The sequence below is a fragment of the Idiotropiscis lumnitzeri genome, chromosome 11 (assembly GCF_059441095.1).
Source record: "Idiotropiscis lumnitzeri isolate Australia: NSW breed Sydney's pygmy pipehorse chromosome 11, RoL_Ilum_1.0, whole genome shotgun sequence".
NCBI lineage: Eukaryota > Metazoa > Chordata > Actinopteri > Syngnathiformes > Syngnathidae > Idiotropiscis > Idiotropiscis lumnitzeri.
The window spans coordinates 4,702,659-4,720,069 of NC_142401.1; the positions used below are offsets into that span (position 1 = coordinate 4,702,659).

General features: G+C 42.4%; 1 protein-coding gene across 4 annotated transcripts; it reads left to right on the forward strand.

The window, feature by feature from the left end:
• Positions 1 to 5,627: 5,627 nt before the first annotated feature.
• pfkfb4a (6-phosphofructo-2-kinase/fructose-2,6-biphosphatase 4a) lies at positions 5,628 to 15,623 on the forward strand. Of its 4 annotated transcripts, none has more exons than XM_088308901.1 (14): positions 5,628 to 5,845; positions 9,821 to 9,937; positions 10,059 to 10,155; positions 10,216 to 10,282; positions 10,368 to 10,442; positions 10,554 to 10,610; positions 10,694 to 10,815; positions 11,269 to 11,476; positions 11,560 to 11,706; positions 11,789 to 11,893; positions 12,253 to 12,382; positions 12,811 to 12,873; positions 13,170 to 13,234; positions 14,905 to 15,623. In XM_088308901.1, exons 1-14 carry the CDS (start codon positions 5,791 to 5,793, stop codon positions 14,962 to 14,964), a joined length of 1,368 nt encoding a protein of 455 aa, XP_088165027.1. In that variant the 5' UTR covers positions 5,628 to 5,790; the 3' UTR covers positions 14,965 to 15,623. The 4 variants fall into 4 exon arrangements, with proteins under 4 accessions (XP_088165027.1, XP_088165026.1, XP_088165025.1 ...); XM_088308900.1 differs by lacking the exon at positions 14,905 to 15,623 and adding an exon at positions 13,816 to 14,485 and having other exon boundaries at positions 5,629 to 5,845; XM_088308899.1 differs by lacking the exon at positions 5,628 to 5,845 and adding an exon at positions 7,912 to 8,234.
• The last annotated feature ends 1,788 nt before the right edge of the window (positions 15,624 to 17,411 follow it).

Sequence of the window (17,411 nt, forward strand, 5' to 3'; positions counted from 1 at the left end):
GTGCGTGTGCGTTAATGAGCATAGGCCTTCAGGTAAATAGAGGGCCAGGTCAAATTTCAAGATTGCATCAAGAACCTGCGGATTGGAAGAACTACATAGCCTAATCCATAGGTGTCAAACTCTGGCTCGCGGGCCAAATTTGGCCTGCAGTGTAATTATATTTGGCCCGCGAGGCTATACAAAATGACTATTATACCATTTTAAACTGATAATAGTAACATTCAAGATGATAATAGTAATTTTAAAAACTGAACATTTTAGTGCATTAATAAACCAATTTTAATTAAAAATTTCAATTCAAATAATCAGCTTTTATATTGTTTTTAAAAAATTAAATGCTGGCCTGCGGCTTTGTTCAAGTTTTACTTTTTGGCCCTCTGTTTGCTTGAGTTTGACACCCTTGGCCTCGTCCATTTAAAGTTTTTTTTTTTTGGCCCATACTGTTTGGCTTAGAAAAAACAAATTTATCAATATGTAGTTGCTAATTTTTTTTTTTTTAATGTGATTTTCCCGCTTGACTTGCAGGCAGTATTTGTTCAATTCCCATTTAGTGGTAGTTTGACAAGTAATCTAAGTACACTGTGTATGCACCCTGTCCCTTTCGCCCATGGTCAATTTATTGTGAAAATGGTGCGGAGTCCAAAAAAAAAAAAGAAACGTGAGTGGCTGTCTACGACCACCACATATAAAACCATCTCTCCTTTCCACCTCTTCCCTCACGGCCATTATTGTTTCCTTGACAGGTTAATATCCTAAAATTGTGATTGACGTGGACTTGCCTTGTGATGATTGCGCTGCTATTTGTAGAGAGAGAATTTCTGAAGCAGCTCCCTTAGTCTGCTCTAGATGGTGCAGCGGAGAATGTACTTGGAATGAAGCCATGTGACATGAAGTCGTTTATGAAAAGGTCAACACAATCATGTTTACGTTGTCCTCCAGGTACCTTTCCCCCATTTTCATCACATGGTCCCCTGCAGTATTTAGGGGAAGGGTTGGGTGTAAGCTGATCATTAAAACTACTTTGGCATCACTGGGGGTAAATACAGGATGTCGGCCATGATTAGATGTCGCCCAAATAGAGCATGACCTCTCAGCTGTTGTTTGCCGCTTTGGAGTCTTTGTCTCCAAGACAACTAAGACAGATACTTAAATTCAGGCCCGCTGCATTTTTGTGTGGAATTTTACAGCATGTTGCAAATGACTTATTTTTTCACCGGAGTGCATAACTGCGTCCCCCCCCCACTCCCCCACCCCCCCTCGGACGAATAGTGCGTGCTACTGGTATTGTGAAATCTGCCCGGCAACACGATCAAGCTTAATTCTGATTGGATAAAAACGCACTAAAAATGCAACACTAGGATATAATATGACATCAAGGCGAAGAATGTAATCATGATTTCCAGCAGACGGCCCACCACTGGCAGATAAACACATGATGTGACGTAGATATGAAGACTTGTTTGTTCAGATGTCCTAAAATTGGCGGCAATCCAAGGCAGGCACGTGCACAGATAAAGCTCCTGGTGGTGCTTCGGCACCAGCCTTGCTGCCCTGGATGAGAAAAGTGCACTTTGCCTGGAGGCCGTTTATGTTCTTTAGCCATCAATAGTGGGCGGAGGATACCCTGTCTTGTTCCCAACTCCCCTCGAAAGTGTTTGGAGATCAGTTGAGTTTTTATTTGCGTTCTTGTGACAACTGTTTGGATAGGAGGGTTCAGACTTGTTTTTTTCTCCCACTGTAGCATCTCGTCCCCTTTTTTTGTTTATTTGACTGTGTTGATTGTGGTAACAGAAATGAATAGCCAAGTGCAATACATCTACTCCCCTTTTTAAAAAAAAAAAAATAATTTAGGGGATTGGTGCCCTTTCGGATTTGGGGTTGATGATTTGTCTCCAGAAATGTCTGCGCATGTGACTGTAGAAAATGGGCGGATGGAGTCACCAACACACTCAAATAAAACTTTCAGAAACAGAGGTGGCAGGATGTCACAAAATCAGCTGTTTTGGAAGTTCAAACCAAAACAAAAGAAAAAAAGAAAAATGATCTATTCATGTGTCACGGCTACGTTTGATGCTGCGTGTGTGGGATGGGTCCGATAAGCTTGCCGGACTTATGACCGAGTCATCGGTAGTATGTCATCCGTGTGACCATTCTTGAACTGCCTTTCTTGTGGCGTGTGCGGTAAGAATGAGAAACTCCAGATAATGTGGAAAAAAAAAAAAAAAGTTCCTTGTATTTGACTGCGATAAGGCACAGTGAGACTGGTCGGACTGGTATGTTGTGATGTGTGTCGCTGTGGGTGTGTGTAGGTGTGAGCGGGGCAAGCTGCCCGGGGCATTGATGTGACGCCAATTGGAGTGAAGGATGTCATGTGTGGGGGAGAAGCGAGGAGTGGGACACGTTGGCCTTTCGGGAGGAATGTGTTTAAGGTCAAGTTGAGTGCCTTTGGACCCATGACTGTGTCACCTCAAATCTGGTGGATTAGCACTCGAGGTGTTTTCTACACTCAGATTTTGTCCTTTGGTTTCTCTTCAATATGCCTCGTTACGTGGACGATGTTTGATTGTCAGGGTGCAAGCCTGGTGCAAAGGGGGGGGCTATGCCAAGTTTTGGTATTTTTGCAGATGCACACAGCTTGGTGCAGTTAGAAAGAGGAGGATTGCGCCGTTGTGGGTGTGAACAGTCGACTTGCTTATTGTCGCAAGTGACTTGATCATGTACTGTCCTGGTTTCTCTAATGGGTCGTAGGTCATGCAGGAATTTTTTTTTTTTTTTTTGGAGTCTCATCAGAAGGAAGTGCACGTAGCATGGGCTGCACCTCACAGTTCTTGCAGGGTCTGGTCACTGTCTTACAAGCATGAACATTACAGGCAAAACCAAACCAAAGATATTTAGATCTTCCGGCTAACGCTCTCCCAACTGACTTATTTTGGTACATATGTCTTTGTTGTTATATTTGCTTTGCCGTTTTTCTACACCTTGTTTAAAATGCCACTATCCATAAATGTAGTATTCAACAAATAGCAGATTGTTTTTAAATACATTGTTAATATTTATTGATTAAGATCATCATTACTTGTTTCCCGAACAGACAAACGATAGTTCAGTGAATGAATTTCAAACTTGCTTGATGAGCAATTAATTGAGGGATAGGTTATTAAAGAAATAATAACATCAAAAGCAAACAACCTGACGTAAAACAACATTGAAGTCAAACAAGTCCTGCAAGTCTCTTCCTGCGATATTTCTCTTCCAGCATGTGAACGAGCAACTCGTCATTGTTGTCTACGCGGTAAAAAGATCTGGGTTTGACTCTCATTTGCGTGTTTTTCCACTGTTAAAAGAAATATGTTAGGTTGATTGAAAATTCTAAACGTTCATAGTGTTAATATAATAGTCAAAGTCAGGACTGATATTCTGTGGCATGACACTCCAGACTTGCTGAGTTAAATCAATTCTGTACGGATAAGTGGGCCAAAATATCTCCGCAGAGATGTGAAAGACTCTTCGCCTGTTCTAGGAAACGGTTGCTTTGAGTTGTTGCTGCTGAGGGTGGCCCAACCAGTTATGAAGTTTAGGGGCCGAGTCATTTTCCCACACTGTAGCAAGCAACTGAATAGTTTTAGTAAATAAATAAAATCACAATAAAAAAAAAACGATTTTTTTTTTCTGTTGGATAATTACAGTTTTTGACAATATAGAAAAAAAAGTAGGTACTTTTTCACTATGCGTGACGTACCAAGAGTGGACATAATAATCGATTAATGATGGATTCCTTTATTGAACTCAGTTCATTTTGAGGAATCTATTGTTGAATAATAACTTGCTCGGCAAACTGAGACAAAATGGAGTGCTCAAATTAATCTCCAGCCTCTCATCGGGCACATAATAGCATTATGAAAGAAACATTCACAACGATGGAATATTTAGCGGCTTCAATGAACCTATTATTATTAAAGTGTTTCAGGAATGTGGGAGGGAGACGGAAAAGATAAATAACAGTGTTAAATGACTCCCTCTCTGCCTGCGAGAGGTGTCACTGAAGTTAAGATCCATATACTGGTGTGCTCTTTGTCCTCACGAGTTGGACAACTACTGGTCACCAGTAAGAAAAAAAACTACACTAGTTGACAACTTCGTCTTACTAGTCCAAATATACAATTCTACTATAGTTAACATCTGGTGCTTCATTTGTAAGACGGTGAGACGGATATCAATGATAATGCACAAAAAGTGCCCTTAACATGCGTGTGTGTGTGTGTGTGTGGGGGGGGGTGTGTGTGTGTGTGCGTGTGAGCGTGTTCGTTTCCTTTCCTACGTTTCCTGCAGCTATATTTAACTATCACTGTCATGGGAACTGTCAGTCTTATAGTGGGGACACTTCCTTGGAGCATGTGGGAGGGTGGGTGTGTTCGTGCGTGCGTGTGCGCGTGTATGGCAAGTGAGCAGTTTGGCATCCACTCGTTCAACTAGTAAACATTTTGGACCTCACTAGTTGAACTAGTTCAGTCAAAATTTCTCACTAGTGCAACTAGTGGAAATTTGGAGTATCACTAGTTGACAAGTAACATTTTTGAAAGTTACTAGTTAAATATCAAGGCTTAAAGGGCTTTCACAAGTGAACTAGTAAGTATTTTATCCGTTACTAGTTAACTAGTGTGTATTTTCGCTCTCACTAGTGAACTAGTGTAGGAAATCATATGTCACTAGTTAACATGTTGGAATAATCCACGTTTTACTAGTTACATGTTGCTGAAAATGAGTCACTTGTCAGAATTTCTGTGCAACTAGTACGACAGAGGGCATCACTAGTGTAGCTGAATGTATAACTAGTGCTGGAAAAGACCGTACTAGTGAAACACACAAATGTGTGATATCAAGGATATGGAATAAATGCTCAAACGGCTTGCCATAGGCAGCTGCTAGTAAACTAGCTTCAGTTCCCCAGGACCACTAGTCAACTAGTGTAAAACATGCACTAATAAAGTGGGTGGGACAATGACAAAAGCTGAATTCTGATTAGTGCATTTAACTGTAGAGCCAATAGGAATCTTGGATGCACACATCTGCCCCACCTTCTCATTAGTTTTTTGTGTAACTAGTTGACTAGTGAGCAGTTTGGCATCCACTCGTTCAACTAGTAAACATTTTGGACCTCACTAGTTGAACTAGTTCAGTCAAAATTTCTCACTAGTGCAACTAGTGGAAATTTGGAGTATCACTAGTTGACAAGTAACATTTTTGAAAGTTACTAGTTAAATATCAAGGCTTAAAGGGCTTTCACAAGTGAACTAGTAAGTATTTTATCCGTTACTAGTTAACTAGTGTGTATTTTCGCTCTCACTAGTGAACTAGTGTAGGAAATCATATGTCACTAGTTAACATGTTGGAATAATCCACGTTTTACTAGTTACATGTTGCTGAAAATGAGTCACTTGTCAGAATTTCTGTGCAACTAGTACGACAGAGGGCATCACTAGTGTAGCTGAATGTATAACTAGTGCTGGAAAAGACCGTACTAGTGAAACACACAAATGTGTGATATCAAGGATATGGAATAAATGCTCAAACGGCTTGCCATACGCGTGTGGGAGGGTGCACGGGGAGGCAGGTACTGCCACCTAATTTTTACAAAAAGCCTTGCTTCTCGCTTCACACACACACACACACACACGCACACTGTGCGTGCGTGTGTGCGCGCGTGCGTGCGTGTGAGAGTGCGTGTGTGTTCCCAGTAATAAGCATCAGAGCGGCGCTTGGCTCGTGGCTCCATCGGCAGACAGACGGTCCATGATGAGAGGCTGCTGCGGCCGATCCAAGCCGGGACAGAACCAGGGCAGAGCGGGTAAGAAAGCTTCCGTTTGTCGTTGTTGTCCTGGGCTGGAATGCTGCTTCTGAACGCGGGGCGAAGGCGCGCGAGGGAGACGTAAACAAGAGTGGACGTGCTGTCTCTGCGCTGGCGCTGGCGCTGTCACTGAGGCGAGACCTTTACCCTACATAACAACAACAACAACCTCCCAACGCTGCTTTCTGCTTTGTAAAACGCTTTGTGTTCCAACGCATACATTTGACAATGCGTTTCGCTGTCGATGAAATGCAAGCAGATCATCACTCGTTTGCTTATTTTGACGTTCGCCATGCTGATGCAGAGCTTCTCGCTCATTTTTTGATGGCTCGTTGAACGCGTAGCCAATAGCATTTACCTACACATGGAGCCATCTCGTCAATGTGCATGTTTAAAGTGGAGGTGTGTGTGCCGATCGATCGTTTTTGTGATCAATAAGGACCGGAGGCACTGGTCCTGCTCATTTAGGGTGCAGTTCGGGCTAATATATGTTAGCTGCTCGAAGGAGGGGAGTCCTATGAAGGGGACCCGAGTTACGACTTACGCGGTTAATCTACATTTGTGCGTACAACCTTAAAACTGGCTCAAATAACCTAAAAATTATCCTGCTCCTAAAATGGACCGAGCAGCTACGTGGGGCCATCTCACAATCTTGAGTTGTTTTTGTTTCAAAAAACAAATTGGGTTGTTTTGTACAAAAAAAAAGAGGAAAAAAGAAATCAGGATGTTTTTAAAATTGGGTCAAAATGACCCAAGTTGTGGCTGGTCTTAACTTTTGACTGATTTTTTTTTTTTTACCTATAGTTTAAGAGTTTACTAACTGTGCTAATGCTCATATAAAGTCAATTGGGTTTAGGTCGCTGCTTGGGTCAATTTGGCCCAATTTTGGGTTATTTTCTATCAAAAACTAAATTGGGTTGTTTTGTTGAAGTGTTGTTTTGAAAGTTGGGTTAGATTGACTCAAGAAGTGGGTTGGTCCTATCTTATTTATTTATTTTTACTAAAATTGGGTTATTTTTGACCCAGCCGTTTTAAGAGCGTAAGTAAGGCTCACATATCTGTGATGATTCTCACGCAGTAAAAAAAAGTCAAGTGGGTTCAGGCACTACACTGGGGCTAAAGAGAGAGACAAAACTTCTGGGTTGAAAATAACCCAACTTTGGTCAAAAATTGGACCGGCTCACTATTCAATTTTCTCAGCCCTCCTTCAGCCCTGGGAGAATTTAATTTGTAAAGTATCATATCAGCTAAAATGGGCAAGAGTTGGCATGCTGACACACATTTGAGTCCAGTTTATGCGAATTAAGGAGCAATTTAATTGAAAGGCTATGCTACCATGGTATATGTGGGTCACATATAGCCTGTTGCTCATCTGTAGTAAGTTTAATATAGCCAGGCAATTAAAGTACATGGACTGCGCTGTTACATTCAAAAGACTTTTATCAGCAATAACACTATACATTTTTTTTGAATCAGTCAAAATATAAACACTATAAAAAGATTAAATCCTTTGTTGTCACTGTAAACATGTCAAATATTTCAGTAGTTGTACTGCAAAAGACAGCGTAAACAATAATGAATGTGACTTGTTTTTACGGCTTGTCGCATTGTGTTATTCAGAAAGGCAGAAACATATTCCATCAACATTGTGATGGGACATGTACCCGAGTTATTTCTGGATTGATTCGCTGACAACGATAATGATTAAATACACAAGCTGGCGTCAACATGCTTTGTGTGAGGAAAAAGCACAATGCTGCCATCTAGTGGATGTTGTTTACCATGAGGTACTCCACTACTGTGCAGACTAGTAAAAAGCAAAACAAAACACATGCTCTTGTACACTATGTCATTTAAATATCTCATTTGAAATGAAAGCAAGATGTATGATTTCAGAAAAATAGGCTAAATGTAAATTTGCCGACAGTGTGCGTGTAAATGAATACATGGAGCATTTAAGACTTCAATGACGTAAAATAAAAAGACTTCAGTGACGTGTCCTTGAAATTGTTCGTCGTCGTCTGTGTCGGTGTGATGTGAATTACGGTTAAATGTGGCTGCGCGTGCATTATGATCATTACGACCAACGTTCGCGAGACGACGCGGCACGTGACGTCACATAGCGCGATCAAGTGGGAGGCTGAGACAGTGACGGGTGGCTACATCCTTGTCCGTCGAGCTCCCACCATGAAACCCCGGTCACCTTCGGAGCAGCATCGCGGGAAAAGACCCCGCGTCCCCCCCGCGGCGGCTTCCACGTCGCCGCAAGACGCAATGGAGGACACGTCGCCTCCGCCGAATCCGCGGGAACTCACACAGAACCCTCTCAAGAAGATCTGGATGCCGTGTAAAAATGGCCTTCCGGAGAGGCACATTTCTCAAAGGAAGGGTGCGTATGGCCGCGCCGTGGCCCTCGTTTGATGTTATTTTGTCGATAAATAAGAACGCGACTCGGTTTTTTTTGTTGTTTCGTAATTTGTTTTCTTTGAACGCCGTGCGCTAAAACAGTCAAGTTCCGTCAAGTGCTGCTAGCTTAAATAAACCGTTAGCTGCTAATGCGGTCCTCCTGCGCCTCAGTCACACGTCGGAGGGGCCGAGCAGAAAAGGAGCCGTGACGACTGGAGGCGAACCGAGCGAAGCGTCCGCTGTCGGCGTGGTAGTCACGTGTGTGACGCGGACTGCAGTCGCCATCGCTCAACGATGCGACAAGCCTCGGAGCTCATTCGTTTGCAGGGGTCCTCGCTTTACGACGGCGTTCGGAGCGACGCGACGGAACGCCACTGAACGATTTATGGCGTCTCGTCGTGTACGTATATGACTATGAATCATCTTTTGCTTTATTTGTTCATGTGCACACGACACGTGCACGAAGTGTGGCTTGTGCACGTGTTCCGTCACTGTAGCGGGCACAGCAAACACGCTTTTAACGGCGCACACTAGTGCATGGATCTTGCTCATTTGTTTGCATGAATAATTCAGCGCACTTGTGATTGATAAACGCTCAAACGGCTCGGCATGAAAGAAAAGGGAAAAAACTGCACTAGATTACTGCGTGCTACTAGAATTACAAGATTCTACTAGTTAAGCCAGACTTGTAATGTTTTTAATTTTTCATGAGTTATTTTTAGTCGGTTTTGATTAAATCCGTGGCAACTGAATGTTTTTTTTATTTTGTATTATGATACTTTTTTCTTACGTCATTTGATTATCGGTACAAAACGGGACAGATGAAATCGGACTTTTTTGGGCTCCGTTTCGTTCTAGATCGGAAAACATTTGTACTTATATATATATATATATATATATTTTTTTTTTTTTTAAATGAATGAAATAAATGTACAAAATGAAAAAAATAATGAAAATGTAGCTTATTTTAAACAGTTACTTTTAAAAAGTTTTTGAGTAGGTTTATTACTTACGTTTAGTTTTATTCGTATTTTTATTTTTTTTATGAAAATGCTTTAAGTGTTCATTAAAAAAAACATTCAAACAAATGTCAATGTTTATTGCGAAAATGAACTTAAGTACCACAACAGCACGTCTATTATTGCTAACGCAAGTTAATGCATGGCTCTTATCTATCTATCAAATTGCGCAAGTGTTTGGCATCTTCATCTGTCTTGTGCTCGAGTTGGCGCTATTAAATGCTGACTGATAAAATCAAGATGCTATTTGGCCACTCTGCCCTGTGACCCACTCATCTGTGCAAACAGATTCTCTCAGGCTCTGTCAGGCAACTTGACTATTGATGTGTTGCCAATATTGAGAAGATCCAGCATAAACGTAATTGGCTGCCAGGATGGCCGAGTGGTCTAAGGCGCCGCGTTCAGGACCCAGTCTCCCCAGGAGGCCTGGGTTCGAATCTCGAATTTCCCCATTGTGGGACTAATAAAGGCAATATTAATTGTAATTCTTGATGGAAGATGTAGTGTAGCAAGATAATGTCTCATCCCGAATATTTGTCTTCCTTTGCAGTATGTATGACCAACTGTCCTACCCTGATAGTGACGGTGGGCCTTCCCGCTCGGGGGAAGACCTACATCTCCAAGAAGCTGACCCGCTACCTCAACTGGATTGGGGTTCCCACCAGAGGTACATATTTCTACCTCTGTTTTTATATTTGGCGAAATATTAACTGAAGGGAGGCAAGACTTCTTTAAAGGATAATCAGGAGTAATCTTAAAATTGATGAGAATCCTTATGTGTTCTCCAGAGTTCAATGTAGGACAATACAGAAGAGAGTGTGTGAAGATCTATAAGTCCTTTGAGTTCTTCCGTCCAGACAATGAGGAAGGGTTAAAGATCAGACGGTAAGACTCTCTAAGCATTCTTTTGATGCCTATCAGTTTGCTGACATGCGATCTTTGCAGACAATGCGCTTCGGCGGCTTTAAACGATGTGCGACAGTACCTCACAGAAGAAGGAGGCCAAGTTGCGGTCGGTCCCACGTCGGCTTCGGTGTTTGATGTTGCTGAGTTTCACAGTGTGCGGTGCCTTCATTGTTCCTCTTTGTGGGGCGCAGGTTTTTGATGCAACAAACACCACCCGAGAAAGAAGGGAAACCATCATCGAATTTGCAGAGCAGAATGGACTCAAGGTAAGAAATAAAATGATCGGAATGGTCAATAGTTTGCCTTTTTTATTTTATTTTTTGCACATTTTGTGATTCAGCTTTTAATTTAAAAGTGCGCTTGCATGTTTTTGTCAGGTGTTCTTTGTGGAATCTGTGTGTGAAGACCCTGACGTAATCCAGGAGAACATTGTGGTGAGTTTGTAAATTTGTGATTCAGATTATGCGTGTCCTTCGTCCTCATTTTTTTGTGTGTGTGTGTGTGTGTTTTTCTTTAGCAAGTGAAGCTGGGCAGCCCTGATTACACCAACTGCAACACTGAGGAGGCGGTGGAAGACTTCATGAAGAGGATCAAGTGTTATGAAAACTCTTATGAGACCCTGGATGAGGTCTTGGACAGGTGAGACTGAGTGGCATGATTAGTGTATCGAATATTTATAGAATCGTGAACACCAAAAACAATATGCATTCTAACAGCTTGTTCCCGCCGGCCAAAAATTTGAGTTTGATTTTATCCAAAAAAATAGGATTCTGAGTGCAGCGGAGATGAAATGACAGAGCAAATTCATCATTTGACAATAAAAAGTGATACCTTATGAAATGAATCTTTGTTGGCGTAGAATGCAGGATTGGCGAGGATTGAGACATTCTATAATCGTTTTCTAATCTCAACCAGAATGAGGCTGATCTTGAAGTATTTCCTGTTTTTTTATTCTTCTTTCACATCTACACATTGGCCAAAAAATGAGTTATAACTGGACAAAAATCTGCGACTCGGAACCCGCAATGGAGTGGGATTGATTGTACCGAGGAGTCCAAGTAAAGCATGGAGGCTCACTCATTTTCTCTTTAGGGACCTCTCCTACATCAAAATTATGGACGTGGGCCAGCGCTATTTGGTCAACCGTGTGTTGGACCACATCCAGAGTCGGATCGTCTACTATCTCATGAACATCCACATCACGCCTCGCTCCATCTACCTGTGCCGTCATGGAGAGAGCGAGCTCAATGTCAAGGGTTGCATCGGCGGGGACTCTGGACTCACACCGCGAGGCAAAGAGGTACGGAAGACGTGGCCGCCAAAAGTGTGGCGCCGGCATACAGGAGAGGTGACGGCATCTGTTTCTTGTTCTCCTGTTGGCAGTTTGGCAAGAAGCTGGGTCAGTTCATCCAGGCTCAGGGCATCCGTGACCTCAAAGTGTGGACTAGTCAAATGAAGAGAACCATCCAGACGGCAGAAGCGCTCAGCGTGCCCTACGAGCAGTGGAAGGTCCTCAATGAGATTGACGCCGTGAGTGCTGAGCTGCAGCTCAAGAGATCACGCTCCATCTTTTGGGCGCAAGTTTTGATGTGTTTGTGTGTGCGTGCCTCAGGGTGTGTGTGAGGAGATGATGTATGAGGAGATCCAAGATAACTACCCTCTGGAGTTTGCACTGCGGGACCAGGACAAATATCGTTACCGCTACCCTAAAGGAGAGGTCAGTCATGTGAACGATCCCGTTTTGAAATCAGAAGCCAGTAATAAATGGCAATATCTCATATCTCAATGTTGTTAAAAGTGAAGAAAATGTGCTAGAAGAAGCAAGTTGAAGCAGATGATTTTCCCTTCGCGGGCCACATAAAATGAGGTCGCGGGCCACATCTGGCTCCCGGGCCTTGAGTTTGACACATGTGCTCTACCATAAGATATGGTGTCCCTTCACACTTACTTGCACTCACTATAGTATTTAGCTGTGTATAAATTGCTCAGTAGTTTCATTTTTTTTCATTGGCAGTTTGTAATTGTAAAAAAAAAAAAAATCGACACTTCAATCCCAACTTTGCGTTATTGGTGCAGTCGTATGAGGACCTGGTGCAGCGCCTGGAGCCGGTCATCATGGAGCTGGAGAGGCAGGAGAACGTGCTGGTCATCTGTCACCAGGCCGTCATGCGCTGCCTGCTGGCCTACTTCTTGGACAAGACCGCAGGTGAGTCAGGGAGGCGGAACGGCTCGATGGCGTCACCGTTTAAAAATTGCCTACGTGTTTTGTACTTTGCAGCTTCTCCATCTTCTCATGTTCTGAGATCTGCAGCTTGGAAATTATAAACATGTTTTTTTTGTGCGTTAAAACTTCCATCGACTCCTGCACTTCTTTTCTTCTTCTCAGCACTCACTTCTTTTCGGCCCTTGGTTACAAAAAGAATGTTGACAAAATAGCTGCACAACAACTGGAAAATTCAAGCCCACGACGCAATTATACCTGCACAATACTTTCCCTTGTTGTGAATTTTACTGCCGCCAAGTATTGAGGCTCACCCCTGGGCCAAATTTTCTTTGCAGCACAAAACAAAACAAAAATTAAAAAGTGGAAACAAACAGTCCTGCCCTGATTGTTTTGTATTTGCATCAACACAGAGGAGCTGCCCTACCTGAAGTGCCCGTTGCATACCGTACTGAAGCTCACGCCAGTGGCCTACGGTAAGGACACTTGTCTAAAATATAAACTAGGGGTCCTCAATCCTGTTCCTCGACGGCCGGTGTCCTGCCCGTTTTCCATCTCACGATGCTGCAACACACCTGATTCACATGATCAGTTTAGCGACAAGGACTGAAGAAGCCACGCAACGATCCGGATCATGTGAATCGGGTGTGTTGCAGCCGGCAGAGATAGAAAAGAGGCAGGACACCAGCCGCAGAGGAACAGGATCGAAGACTCCTCGTAAACTATGTGTAATCGTGGCCATCTTCTGACAAGACCACCCTCCTTTCATCAGGCTGTAAGGTGGAGTCCATCGGCCTCAACGTGGATGCTGTCAACACGCACAGAGAGAAACCAGAGGTGTGTCTACGCACACACACACACACAGACCAGCTGACCCACATTAAGTGCAACGAGACCGGATTGCTTCAGGCGCTGAACATTATGCTGCAATGTGATAATTTTTCAACACTTGGCATAGTAATCAGGCTATATAAAAAGTGACCCCCCCGCCCACACACCCTTCACACATTTGTCACAACACAAATGACAATGACAAAATTGTCATTTTAAGAGCACTGCCAAGAAAGCCATTACACAGACGTGACTTCCCGAAAATGACAACCTGACCTAATGAAATTTGATGAAGACGCGTGTCTGAAGACAAAAAAAAAAAAAGGATTTTAACTGCACATCAAAAGTAGAAATCTGTCGATCATTTTTATAGCTGATGAATGCGTAGCGGGAACTGAATAACGGGAGTCGACCGGAAACAGCCCTTGCTGATCAAAATCATGTTTGTCGCTAACGTGACACTTGTAACGCTTCAAAGGCAAATGGCATGCCGATGTTTGCCCACGTTGTTTTGATCCCACCCCGTTTGTGTGTGTGTGTGTGTGTGTGTGTGTGCCTTTTTTTTCCCCCCCTCCCTCATGGAACAGAACGTAGAGGTGTCACGGATGTCAGAGGAGGCTCTGCTAACAGTGCCAGCTCACCAATGAGGCCACGCCCCTCCTTCCCCCCCGGCCTCCTTTAGGCCTCGTTGCGCACCTCCGCTCGCTGTAACCCTTCCGACGCGCCTGCCAACCTCTTTGCTCGCCACCTTCCTCTCATCCTATTCCTCTCCAGCGTCGTCTGCACTTCCTGCACTCGTCGTGTCCGTTAGGTAGATGTGATCGGTGATAGCTGACTGGAATCCAGTTCATTCTTGATTATTTCTCATCATATGACACGGACCTCGTGCCGGGCACATTCTCCCTTTTTCTGGAGAACAAATGAGAAGATTGTTGTCGTCATGAGGCTCCCAAATGTGAAGTAACAAGACTAATGCGGTCCGATGAAGTTTTTGTGTTGACTTTGATGTAACTGTTAATTATTTTTACACGTGACTTGTACTCTTGCAGCATTGCACAACTTTATAGTTTAATTTTCACAATTTTTTGGGGGGTTTATCACCAAATTATGTAGGATGTCTCAATTTAAAAAAAAAATCATGGAAGTCTAGCAACAATTTGTTAATTTTTGACAATGTGTGTTTTTTTTCTTCCCTTAAATCCGTGACCCTAATGAAGAAGAGATTGTTGTTTCTAAATAAACTTACTTCAATCAGCATTGCTCCAAGCCCACTCGTCAAAGTCATTTCGCAACAATACTTTATTCACTATTTGTTATTGACACCATTTTTTTCAAAAAAAAACTTTCAGTTCACTGCATTGCAAAGAGGATTTACACATTGATAGGAAAATGCTTAAAGCGCTGCTGTCTTCAACTTTAATAATCAAAATTTTAATATTGTCAGAAATAAATATTTTTGTAAAGGTAACATGCAAAAAGTCCCAAATGGATGAAAATCAAATCAATTCCAGAACGCAAGCCACTAAAATAAGGAAAACCTGAACCAGAAAGCCTTTTACTCATTCACTGCCATTGACGGCTATAGACGTCTAAAATTCGCTCTCAATGACAGCCAACATGCATGCGTCCGTTTTGGGTGGATAAGAGCTCTGACACTGATGCGTTGCTCTTTCCAGAACGTTAACGTCCGTCGAACGACAGAGGATGCCCTGCGGACGGTCCCTGCTCACCTCTGACACTGCTGCGTGCGGCGCCCAATGAGCCTCGTGTTGTCACGTTTCGTGTGTCGTGCACTTCCTGTTCCCGCGGGTGGCTGTCAGGCTCAAGTGCCTCCTCTGATGCATAAACACACCTCTGTAGCTCTTAGATACGATTTGAAGGAATTGAACTGATTTGAAGTTTTGCACATTGCGGTCACATTTGCCCCAGCGTGGTATTCATGTGTCCATATGATTGTACTTTTTGCGCAGTAGAGATTAAGTACTGTATTTTATTTTTGAATTTTTTTTTTATTTTTTAATTATCACAATGGTTTCCTTCCAAAGATCAATTTGAATCGCTTACATGTGCAATTATTGTTTTTGTGATAGTGTCCTCAGTGTTGATGTGCAATTTGAAGATTCCTAACCTTACTGTATCTGGAAGATAATACGATGAAATATTTATCTTTTTGAATGAAATGACTGGAATCAAATTATGAACAAGAACCACTCACCTCGGTTGCTTTCACAAACTTGTTTTTTTTGTCTCACCTCTAGCAGATATACTGCCACTAGATTATGAATTCTGATTCTCTGAGGATGGAAAATAGAATGAAGAATGGGGGAAAAAAAGGTTGATGTAGGAATTTGCAACTGCATTGAAGTACAATAAAGATGTTATTTTTACACGGTGATCAATGTTACCGGTACTTCTAATACTATGATTGTCTATTCGCATTCCTGTAATATTTAGTGACGGGCAAACTTGTTTTCTTGTGCATTATTCATTGTTCCAGCCACTTTACTTCTTGCACCTCCCTCATGAATTGTATCAAAATTCATCTTTCTACTCCAGCTAATGTTTGTATAGGCGGTTCACGCCAGAAGGCTGTTTTCACTCCACAAATCATTCCGGTTGTACCCAAACAAATTCAACACCCATGGCTATTCCGCCAAAGTATCCCAACTTATGAACCTCATTTATTTAAACATTTATCCCCAAGAGGAACACCCTGACAGTGTATTTCAATCTCATGCAGTGTTGGTCACAACACACACTAACCAAGATACTGAAATGACATTGTTCAGAAAGTCATTCAAAAATGCAAAGCATGAAAATATATAGCTCTGAACATCCAGGGAAATAGCAACAAAGAACATCCAAATGTAAATATTGTTAAATAGACCTAACTGCATCAGCGTTTCATTCACAAAAGGGGACGGAATCAGGACGTACTCGGTTTACGACGGAGTTCCACTCAATGTATCGTAGGTCGGTACAGTCGTTAACAGAAGACCCCAACAATCCTTTCACCGGAGTTTCTCCTGCGCTTTGCTCATCATGGCCACAAGAGGGCGCATGTCACTGGCATTAGTGGTCCAATTAGTGATGACGTCAGCGTTCCCCAACCTGTCATGAACAAAGACGCTTTGTAAAGCGCGAGCATTCTGTCATTTAAAACAAGCACAAATAATAATTAATGCTCGTTTTAATTAAATATAATTCATTAAGTGATTTTTTTTAATACAATTCGTGTTTGAAACGTATTTGCATTTTCAATTTTACAAAAATAAAATTTTGATAACTATATTTTACTAAAAAAAAAAAAAAAAAAACATTATTCAAAATGAGCTTCTAGGCTCAAATAATATCAGGATGTAACGGTTGAAAAATTTGTATGTCTGTATGTCAAAAATGGTCACACAAAGTGTCATGGTTCACACGCTTGACTTGAGTTCCCACCTAGCAATGGTGAGAATGGTTGTCTGCTTCCATGTGTGCCTTGTTATTGACTTTTAACCATTCCGGGGGTGTAGTCTGCCTTTTGCCAAAGTTAGCTGGGAAAAGCTCCAGGTCACCAGTGACCCTGAACAGGATGGGAGAAAATGGATGGATGTTTTTTTGGCGCTACGCTGCGGCCGTTTGACACATCGGTGAATCATCTTGTGAGTCATAAACATAGAACACTCCTTGTTTATAAATATCTGTCATTGTGTTAGCTGGAATTTCATGTATATTAAGTACATTAGAGCGGTACGAGCGTTCAGTATTGGTGAATACTTGAGAGTAAATACTTGTATGGGTATGGACCATCCCTAATTATGATGTTCACAACCAGGAGCATGAAAAAGTTCTTGCTTTGACTTTCAAATGAAGACGCCTGTGGTCTGTAATGCAAAACTGTCGAGTTAATACTCGCAGTGCACAATGGCAAAGAGAGCGCCACTGCCAACTACTGGAGTGGATGTGCAATTACACTTTATTGTAGTACGGCAGGAAAAAAGCATATTCCCCAAGGTCACACGCACCCCCTTAGCATTGCATCGTGCCCCCCACAGCATGTAAAGGTTTGCAATATGAAGGTATTTAAAAAAAATTAAACACTGCAAAAAAAAAAAAAGCCCCCGTCGCTCGCTATGATATGACAAACCCACTCTCATAATCTGATGGCCTATTTGGTCCGAGCGGTTCATCCTTAATC